The sequence below is a fragment of the Solanum tuberosum genome, unplaced genomic scaffold (assembly GCF_000226075.1).
Source record: "Solanum tuberosum cultivar DM 1-3 516 R44 unplaced genomic scaffold, SolTub_3.0 scf00051, whole genome shotgun sequence".
NCBI lineage: Eukaryota > Viridiplantae > Streptophyta > Magnoliopsida > Solanales > Solanaceae > Solanum > Solanum tuberosum.
The window spans coordinates 1,905,092-1,915,831 of record NW_006238978.1 but is presented as its reverse complement, the minus strand read 5'-3'; the positions used below and the strand labels follow the sequence as shown (position 1 = coordinate 1,915,831).

Genomic DNA, 10,740 nt, shown 5'->3' with positions numbered 1-10,740 from the left:
TTGGTTTTTTGGTTTGGTTTTGGATTTATAATTTACTTTGTTTGTTTTTTTGATTTGGTTTAGGATTTAGAAAAATAAAAACCGAAAAAACCGAATTATATATATATATATATATAATTAAGTTGGAGTTAACCACTTTTGTCCCTTTTTAGTTACCTTTTATGTTTGGACATCTATAATTGATATACTTTTTAAGTTTTTAAGTATTGTGTTTTACATTTTACTTGTGATTTATATTAAAAAGTATATTTAAGAAATTTAGTATATATATATATTATTTTTTCCAAATTGCAAATATAACTTTGTTATGTTTCTAATTATTGACATAACCGATTAACTGAACCGAAAAAATCCAAACCAAATTTATTTTGATTCGGATTGGGTTACACTTCTTCAAAACCAAAAACTGAAAACCCAAACCGAATAGTATAAAACCAAACCAAAAAACCGAATGCACACCCCTACTTTTAACTTAAAATAAGAGGCTGGTTATTCTTGGACCAATATTCAGAAGGTCAAGTCTTCATTTAGGACTCAAATGACATATCTAGAAGGGAAAATGTTGCAGAAATAAAAAAATTTATTGCCATTAGCTAGCACAGGACTGGACATATGGTTGCATAAATAAATCAAATTACAGACAAAGTTAGCTAAATACACTGCTAATATTGCACAAAACAATTACAGCCTCTGTACAAACAAATTTAAAGTGCGATAAAATGATAAACAAATTCCACAATCTTACTACAGCGTCTATTTTCTTCTTTTATCGGATGAAGTTTGAGATTATGGTCTCTGATAAACATACTTGGTTCTAGGATCCACAATTAGGCCCTTCCCTCCATTCACTTCCAAATCATGCCTGCAACAGAAATATGATTATCAGTCCATTTAATCTACTCGATTCTGTTCCTTATATTACAGGAAACGACAGCTCTGCAAGTAAAGAACTGGACGACGTTCAGAGAGATGAATTCAGACAAGAACCAGACCTTTTTATTTGAACTGCTCCAGCCTCCTACACTGAAGATCTCATTTGTCTTGGACAAATACATAGAGATCTTTGAGGGACTACGGAGGGACTCTCGATCTTTTCTAGGACTCCTTATCACAAATTCCCTAGGCAGGGTCAAGTTTCATGAATAAAATATTGAATAAACAGGGATACTAAGTGCAGTATTTCCCTTGTAGGAGTCTGAATATCTATTTCTGAGCTTTAAAGATGCTATTTTTGCAAATTAGATATCAATTATGTCACACCTTTCTCAATGGAGCTACTGACAATGTGTAAAACTTCTGCTGTTTTCACACTGGAAATTCATAATTATGATCAGAAAAATGAATGATTACTTAACTGGAATACAAAATCAGGAATAGTCAGCTGCTCACGAGGAACATAGCGGAATAATTGCAGAAGACGATCTACATATACTACTTTCTTCCATACCTGAGAATTAGTGCAAAAGGAAACAAGTCTTCAGAAAAAAGAATGAAATCCACATTGTAATGCAAGAATGACATTAGAGAGAAGACAGAGAGGAGGATAATAGGACCGCAAGTACCACATTATCCACACAGAGTTGTAAACCAAAAACTGCACTCTTCAGTCCAAAAGTAGGGTGAAGAACATATATCGCCTGCCCAGAGAAAAAGGAGATTTAGAATACAGAAAGTCAACTACTTGTATGATAGCAAGTAAAAACATTGGGGAACCATGGCACAAGGGGAACAGAGGAGAAGCATTGCATACATGAAGGTTGTGCTGGTGCTTGCGACCAAGAATTTGTTGTATCCTCTTCATTAATCCTAGATCTGGTTGCCTGTTTTGGTACAACAAAATAATATCTATAAAAATCACAAAACAAAATAGAACTGTAAGGTAGGAAGGAGCATATATTATATAATATTACCCAAGGAAAGAACAAAATACACATTCGATGTTTAACCTTCAACTTTTATTAATTGGACAAGTCCATAAAACAGATACAACTTCACCAAAAAAGTAAAAGAAGAAATTTATTCATCATACTGAGTAAGGGGGACAGGCCAATGTGAGAAAGGATGATACTCACATCTGTAGAGTTGCAGCAGAATGGAAGTACACAATAGAGTAAGGTTTCTGTATCAATGGTTCAAATTCCTGCAAATTGACATATAATGTAATCTTTTACAGAAAACTTATGCAGTTATATCAAAGATGACAAATAATTGAACAGCTCAATAGATATGAACAATAGATCATATCTAACCTATATTTTTGGCGGCGGAGGGAAAGCAAGTAAGTATCACGTACCTTTACAACATGGATAATAAATCTCTCCAGATCAAGACATCTTAGCAGGAAATGTGCCCCCACAATAACCATTACTGGACGGCCTTCACTGTCAACCCCTCCTCGGTAGCTGAAACGAAGTCAATTGTGACATGGAAGTTGAGCAATATAACACAGTTCATCTGAGCTTGTTCCTAACTATGTCAACGAGACTTTGCTAGTTGTTCGTAAGATGAAAAATCAATCAAACCACTTTGTACCCAAACAAGTACATATTTGGACAACTGGACACAGATATTTCATGTATTTTAGGTACCATAATAAATAAAGTCTGCAGAGACATATATACAGCAAAGATGCTTACACAATTTTCATTTCTGCAATTTCTGAAAAATTCAGAGTATTTGCTTTTGTAAGATATCTAGAATGAAGAGAATATTCTTCTGCAGCTGACAAAGGAGGTCCTGCGACGTCACCATATCCAAACATTTTAAAGAAGTTCCAGCTAGTTTGAGCTTGGGCAGTTTTTTCCCATTGTTCTCTCCGTCGCTGATCTGGGTCCTTGATCAGGGACATAAAAGCAGGATCCAGAAAAGCATCCAAATAGGATGAGCTCCTACTTAAGAAAAATCATTTCATTAAGGCTTGATGATAAAAAAATAAAGGCATATCCTTAACAAATAAGACTAGAATGTAGAAAGAAGACAAAATCCATCAAAACATGAACATGTTCATCCAAGTAATATTCCACTGTGGAAGTAACAAGAAGTTTCCTGTATTAATGGCATTTGTTTTTGAAATTTACCAGCGCAAGTGATGCTGAGCTCTAATTACAAGGATAGTTGCTTGACAGTGCCTCACTTCTAATGGGATACGGATAATATTAAAATTGTAATAGTTTGGGTTATTTTATTTATCGTTTTAATAATGTACAAACAGAAATAACAGCATACCCAGCGTAATCCCACAAGTGTGGATGCACAATTCGCCACTAACCTGGTCAAACCAACATTACTGACAGACAAATCAACAGAGGCCTGGGAAATCCTTGGATTGGACTTTTTGGCATTTGGTAATGGTTTTATCCTAATTTTACGCTCATCTATAGTTGTCTCCCCATTTTCATCCCCAACATCTGCAGGTAGTTTTAGAAGGGCAACTTCCTCCTCATGCTTATCCCGAGGAAAATAGAGTGGAAGCAATCTGCAGAGTAAAGGTACGTATGAATTAATACCACTCGAAAGATGGATGGTTGGACTTCCCAAAGAAATAGGAACTGAAGGAATTCCTTCCTCCGCTATCTACTAGAAAATTGATGTACTAAGAATACCTTTTGTAAATCTCTGTATCTTGTGATGTAGTAGTACAGAAAACAATTGCCTCCACTTTATCTTTCTGTTTCTCACTGAACCGCCTTACAGTTCCTAATCAAAGTGAAATAAAGATGTCATCATGAAAACGTGGAACAAAATATTGGAAGCAAAAACATTGGAATACAAGTTAAAAACATATTTATAATGGAGATACAATAGCATTAATGCAACAGAGAAAACAGAGTAATGTATACCTGCAACTTGAACATCAATTATGAAACATTAATAGAGAAATTATGAAAATAGCCAACAAAGATATCTCACTTATTGCCACATGAGCAGCTGGTTCTCGTGGGTAACTTTTCGCTTCTGTATATATACAGCCCATAGCAATGCTGCATCCACATGATACAACGAGGTTACATCAACTTACAAATATTTAAACCTTGAAGTCAAAACTCAAGATCAGTTTTTTTTTATACTGAGAAATACCTAAGGGCTAGGGGCACATGGTTTAAAGATCGGTGATTAATGAGTCCACTCCTTTACCCTCTCCAATTAATTCCCGGACCTCTTATCTGTGGCAGAGCTCAAGCTCATGACGTGGGCCTAACCCACACATCACGTGTTGTGCTCTTACTACTAGACCAAAGTCCTAGGGCCAAGATCAGTCTTTTATATTTTCGCTTCTTTTTTCTTTTCCTTTAATAACATCAGGGAACTAAAATGTAACAGATGAAATTACAACAATCAGACAACCTCTTGAGCCCATCTTCTATAAGAAGCTCAAAGCAAGAGCGATAGCAATGGCTTAGCGCATTCTCTGCAGCAGTATGGTATTTTACAGCATACTTGGGACCAACAGTATGTATGACCTTCCTGCACAATGCAAGAAAAAAATGAACATGGGTCAATAGTTAGAAAATGCTGCACAACTTCCACTAATGCTAGTATCGTGATAAATGATAATGTAAAATAAAGTCAACACTTAATGTTTCTTGCTTTTAACTTTAACAGACCATAGCAGTTTAAACGGTGATACAAAAATACAGCTAACCTAAACAACCATGATCCGGATCTTGGAAATTAAAACATTAAGTGAAGTTGCTCTTCCTTTATTTTTTGGTTGGGTGCATATGTGTGAATCACTATGTTCTTATCAGCAAAGTTAAGGTGCCAAGATTGCTTCAATTTTCATCAATAGTTGAGGTGTGAAAATTAAAGCAAATATAGTGGGCTGGCATTGACTATTGAAATAGGCAGTAATAGTGGCCTAATGATTTCAATGAATGGATAAGCACTTTGAAAGTACAGTTAAAAAAAAAACTGAATTTATTAAACTACTACTATACTGGATTCTTATTTCAGAAAATCTAAAGAGTCAAACTGTTTGTTCATACTGAAATTTCTTGAGAATATGTCAAATATTAGTGCAACTTAGCTGGCACATGGGATTTTCCTTACCAACCCACTTACTATTGTTCTACGACAACTCCATAGAACATACAATTATGGATTTCTTTACATGTTCAACGAGTGCAGTAACTATCCAATGGAGAATCTCCAAGCTCCATCTGAGAAGTATATTTCTCAGAGTACATGCTCCTTTTATGTACAGCCAGCTTAGTTGGGTTCACAGTGTTCTCCCTTTTTCTCTCTTTTTATACTGAAAAAATGGATATCTAAGAAAACGGCTAAATTTCCTTATTTGAACTTAAAGAGAAATATATTTCACATCAACAAATAGAAGAATTAGGTTACAGATTTAACAAAGAAAAACAAAAGATAATACTTAGGATGGGTATTTGTTACAAGTGAGAACATTGTAGTACATTGATTAACTTCTAGTGCAAGCAGAAATATGAAAATAATGGAAAAGCTTGTTGCAAAAGTTCTGAGAAAAACAACCCAGTATACCCACCTAGCAGGAAGATCATAAGCATTTGTAACTTTTGCCATTCCTGTTCGGCAGCCTCCCTATGAAGGAAAAGTAAACCATCTATTAGTATTTCAACATCACTGTCACCAGTTGAATAGAACAGAATAAATTTTAAAAAGTGGGAGATAACTTTCTTAAGTTAGAAGAAGTTATGAACAAACTGGAACTTCAACAGTTCGCACAAGTCATACTCTAACTTCTATTTGCACGAAAGAACCTACCAATGTGGTACACTCTTCTGCAAGACCAGGTCCAGCTGAAGCATGCAATCCTGGGCTGCTGTGAGCTTCGTCTAAGTTCTTTTGACCACCAAAAAAGAGGTATAAATCTCATGTTGAAGAGTATAGATCAATAAATGATACACCATATAAATGTCTACATAAAAATAAAAAAAATAGGTGAAACCATATCTTATATCTCCCATCACATTGTTTGTCCACATAATGTTCAGGAAAGTGAACAAGACATTTATGGGACAAAATAAAAAAACTACATGTTTCAATTTCTAGACAGTTCTAAACTTGAAATCCCAAAAAAAACACAAATTCTTCATGCCTTTGCTACCAAAATCAACATGTTCACACTTATCAACTTTTATGCTAACCCACCTACCTACCTCATTCTTTCAGAGAAAAGAAAAGAAAATTTAAGATTATATTTTGGACATTGAGTCTCAGTTCAAGAATAAGCGACAATTTCAGTCATCCCCTTGCTTAATAAAGTTAGTCGAAGTTCACTTAAATCAGAGCATACACAGATGAGATAATCTGTTGGCTTCAAGGACTGAAAACCTTCAAAAAAAATAAAATGGAAGTGTAGCTAATTTGTTGGCTACAAGTTCACCTTTATGTTGCCATCTCACATGAAACATTGCAGGCAAACCTAGATGTTCAATACTAAACAACAAAAAGATTCTCACATTTATGATGGACATGCAAAACAAATAATGCTACGTGAATAGTCACCTCTTACCTCATTAGTAGAGTTAACAACAGCATCTACCTCGAGATTCCAGGGATCGCCTCTCCACAAGTATATCTTGGAGTTAATCTCATGATCCATGGGAAACTTGGAAACCATGCCACTAGCATTGCATTCAGACCCAGAAGCAGATGCCAAAGGATCCGGAAAGCATGAATTAGTAGGATCTGCATTCTCATATGCATACCTAAATTCAGCATTACTCCAACGTGGAACTTGGTCCAACGTCACCACAGGATCTCCACTATCTGTAGGTTCCCCACCTCGGGTAGTAATAGGCACAGGGCGATACATATTGTGCTACACTTTTTCGAATCTCTTTTCTAATTGTTCGAAAAAAGACCTGACATTCCCCTTTATTTGATTATTGCTAAAGTCAAACTCATACTGATATCTAATAACCCCACATGGATTATACTTGAACAACTCAAATCTCCCTGGGAAAAGAACAAAATATTTGGTATTAGAATATAAGGATGCCAAACCATGAGTCCCAGACTAGTAATCCCTGAGAGCAGTAGTATTTCAAAGAAAAGTAGAATCTTTACATCCAAATAGCTCCTCATATTTAACTCGGTACTTTTAGAAGCATAAAGCACAAAGAAGCAACAATATCCATGGAGCTTGAGTGGAAAGTGGAAAGTGAAAAGTGAATCGCACTTTGCTTTAAAGTGAAGTGCACAATTTAAGGAAACTTTGAACATATATAAACTCAGTACTATAATAGTCAAATTTCAATTAAAATTGATAATTTCAGGATTCAATATAATAACTAGTAAAATTACCCGCGCTTCGCGCGGGAATTTAATATCACAAAATTTATAAAATAATACTTAAAACCTATCATTCATTAAAACTAAAACATTATATTGTCTTACATACAAGATTACGTAGTAAAAAATATTAATAATGTAAAGGAAAATGAAAAATATTACATCTTATCATTTATCCTTAATAATATAAGCATAAATTAATGGTTGTTAAAATACATACTGGCATCTGTAACATAAGCAATGGTGTAAGTGAGCCACTCAACATGAGCAAAGTACACAAATATTTAATTGTGAAGAAGAAGAGGAAGTTCAGAATTTTCGTTGTGTTAAAATGAGAGGAAATCCCTCTATTTATAAACAACAAAGGGTAGTGTAAACAAATGTTTATTGTGCCTTATCGGAAAAGTTACAACTATTTGGAAAAGTTGCAACCATTCGGAAAGGTTGTGCGTAGGCAGGCCTAAGGTTCTCTTTTATATATATTTGGAAATAAATAAATTAAAAGGGAATTTTGGTTTGTGATAGCGCCACGTAGGCAGGCCTAAGGTTCTCTTTTATATATATTTGGAAATAAATAAATTAAAAGGGAATTTTGGTTTGTGATAGCGCCACGTAGGCAGGCCTAAGGTTCTCTTTTATATATATTTGGAAATAAATAAATTAAAAGGGAATTTTGGTTTGTGATAGCGCCACGTAGGCAGGCCTAAGGTTCTCTTTTATATATATTTGGAAATAAATAAATTAAAAGGGAATTTTGGTTTGTGATAGCGCCACGTAGGCAGGCCTAAGGTTCTCTTTTATATATATATATATGATATGATGTTCATATTACTCAAACTTGACAAAGTTGAGATCAAAGAACCGACTGCTTCTTGTTGAGAGATCACTTTGAACATCATTAGCTGAATTGAGCTATATGGGTTTTAATAACACTGATTTAACTGATGCTCAATCACGAAATACTTGCTATGTCACATTGCACAGCTGTCCGTTCCGTATTTATATGACTAGACAAAGCTTAAGAAGTTAATTTGACTTAAATATCACAATAGAGGAAAACGTTAAAGTAAAAGTCGACAGGCTAGTTTAATGGAGAAACCATGGTATCAAAGTTTAAAATTTGAATGCTTCAATGGATCTGAATTCTAGGAAGTTGCCAAAATTGCACACAAAATAAATGGTATAAAACATTCTTCGAGAAGTCGTGGGTCCAGTAGCGCTTTCTTAAAGCCTGTACCCCACTCGACTTAAAAGCCGAATCTCAAGCTGGATGAGAAGGGAAATAAAGACTAGTGAGAATAGCCGTAATTCAACTAGACCTTGAATCCGTGGTTTACAGAGAGAATTAGTCATCTGCTTACGGCTAATCTGCTCTTCGAATCTTATCTTAGAATAGGTTGAAACTATTTAAACATGATACACTTATTCTGAAAGAACACATTTTTTGTTCTAAGTCCACCGGGTTAGATCGAACTATTTGGTTTAGCAGGAAGATAATGACATAAACAAAGCATTCTTGGGATGTGCCAAAGATAGTAGTAACATAAATTGGGACAAAGAGAGTATATCACTATAGTCAAAACTCAACAACCCCATGATTGTAACTCTATCTTAAAACCTTTAAAATCATCAATCCAAATCAATCAACCACATATAAGTTTCTATCAAGAAGTCTAAAATTGACAATTACACAAAAGTTAGTACCAATACTGAAGCATGTACTACTTAAAGACCCCAATTCAAAATTTCTTCCAATGGTTCATAATCAAAGATTAATTAATTCCCAGGAAAAAAGAGGAAAGACCCACAAATATATACACAAAGGGGTTTCCCAGAAACACATAAATATTCATATAAACTAAAAAAAATAAAAAAATCTAAGCAGGTACCTGCAGAATCAATGTGGGTTTTCAAGAATACAGCAAGAAGCAAGGCAAAGACAGAAACTTTTTGGGAGGAATTTTGCTGGAGGAAGAAGATGGAGATGTGATGAACTCGCCTAAACAAAGACTATCTTCTTGGACAGAAAGTGTATTGAGATTTTGCGGATTTTTTTCCCTTTTGACTTGAAATTTTGGGAGGTGCTTTGGCATTTTTCTGTATAATTTGGGTTTTAGACTATGGTAAGGAGCAAAACAGAGTCAATTTCCTAAATAGTCACACTCGTATATTAACAAATTTTAATGAGAGTTGTTATCTACGTCTTGTATAGCGTATTAAATTAGTGTGATATATGTAGAAAACGTTAATTTTGTTTTGACACTTTAATTTGGCCGACCTTATTTTTTCTTCTCCATTATTTAGGCTTCAAATTCATTTTTCTTTCACTTCTTTATTTTCATGTATTGAATATTGATTATGAGTTGATTATGATTGTCTGTGATAGAAATTGAATCACGTACTGAAATATTATATTAACATAGACATAATATTCATGCACATGAACATTGTAGAGGTGAAAGATTTCAGTAGAGGGTCACTCATGATACTCTCAATATACGATTATTTGGTACAAGATATTGCAATCGGGACATTCCATTATAATGTTGCACCTCATAAATCCATTTGAATCCCAAAGACCTAGTGATATGAATCAAGAGCACTTAATTGATAGTTAATACAACAATCTGTCACCATGTTGTCTAACAAAATTAAATATGATTAAATTATGTTTAAAGTAATTCTGAATGACCTTATGGAGGTCCAGACGCAAGACCTTTATATTAACTCAAGTAAGAAAAGGAGCATTGTTTTCAACTTGACCCGATGCATAGTTTAGGGCCACTAGTTGGCCTATATTATCAATAAATATTACAAGTGTTAATTTCTCTAATAAAAGTAGTTCCTATAATGTCTGCTTCCATTTCTTTTATAACACACACCGGGGACTTCCAAAAAGCTTGCATCTTCCAAAAGGGGCGCCTAACCCCTTCCTTCGCTAGCACATCTGCCACTTATTTCTAGAGATTTGTGTGTGGTCACTTAAACAACTAGTATAATTAATTTTTTTTTTTAAAAATCCATAATTCCAACGATATCGGCCTAAAACACCTCTTTATTGATATCAAGGCTTAACACATACCTTCCTCAACTTGTATGTGTTGGTACACGGATAATACACATGAGTTGTCTACTCGTTTAAGCTTTTACACCATAACGTGTTGACTTGTACCACAACCAAAAATACAAAATCATAATGATATAGCCCTTTCCTTCCCCTAAACAATTTAATACTTTAAAAATCACCCCTTTATAAATATATTCATAGCTACCATTGTTCATTCATCAATTTTCTCACATAATCTTGAGAACCTATCAACTCGTTTGCACCTCAATTATTTTATTAATCAAAAACTACTAGTTCATTCTATGGATCCAAAACAAGCCAAGACCACATCCGGATCGGGTCATTCATCGACCCATAAGCCCAACAGCCACCCGAAGCCATCCAAATCTGAGGTG

The 10,740-nt window shown here is 34.5% G+C and overlaps 1 protein-coding gene across 1 annotated transcript; it reads right to left on the bottom strand.

Moving 5' to 3' along the window:
- Positions 1-560: 560 nt before the first annotated feature.
- On the bottom strand, positions 561-9,416 carry LOC102587132 (protein GDAP2 homolog). The gene is made up of 15 exons (XM_006344188.2): positions 9,168-9,416; positions 6,497-6,942; positions 5,746-5,823; positions 5,507-5,562; positions 4,345-4,464; positions 3,910-3,980; positions 3,603-3,696; positions 3,269-3,475; positions 2,637-2,888; positions 2,294-2,402; positions 2,073-2,140; positions 1,751-1,820; positions 1,563-1,637; positions 1,356-1,447; positions 561-862 (listed from the first exon to the last, which is right to left on the bottom strand). Exons 2-15 carry the CDS (start codon positions 6,797-6,799, stop codon positions 787-789), a joined length of 1,671 nt encoding a protein of 556 aa, XP_006344250.1. The 5' UTR covers positions 6,800-6,942; positions 9,168-9,416; the 3' UTR covers positions 561-786.
- Between the last annotated feature and the right edge of the window lie 1,324 nt (positions 9,417-10,740).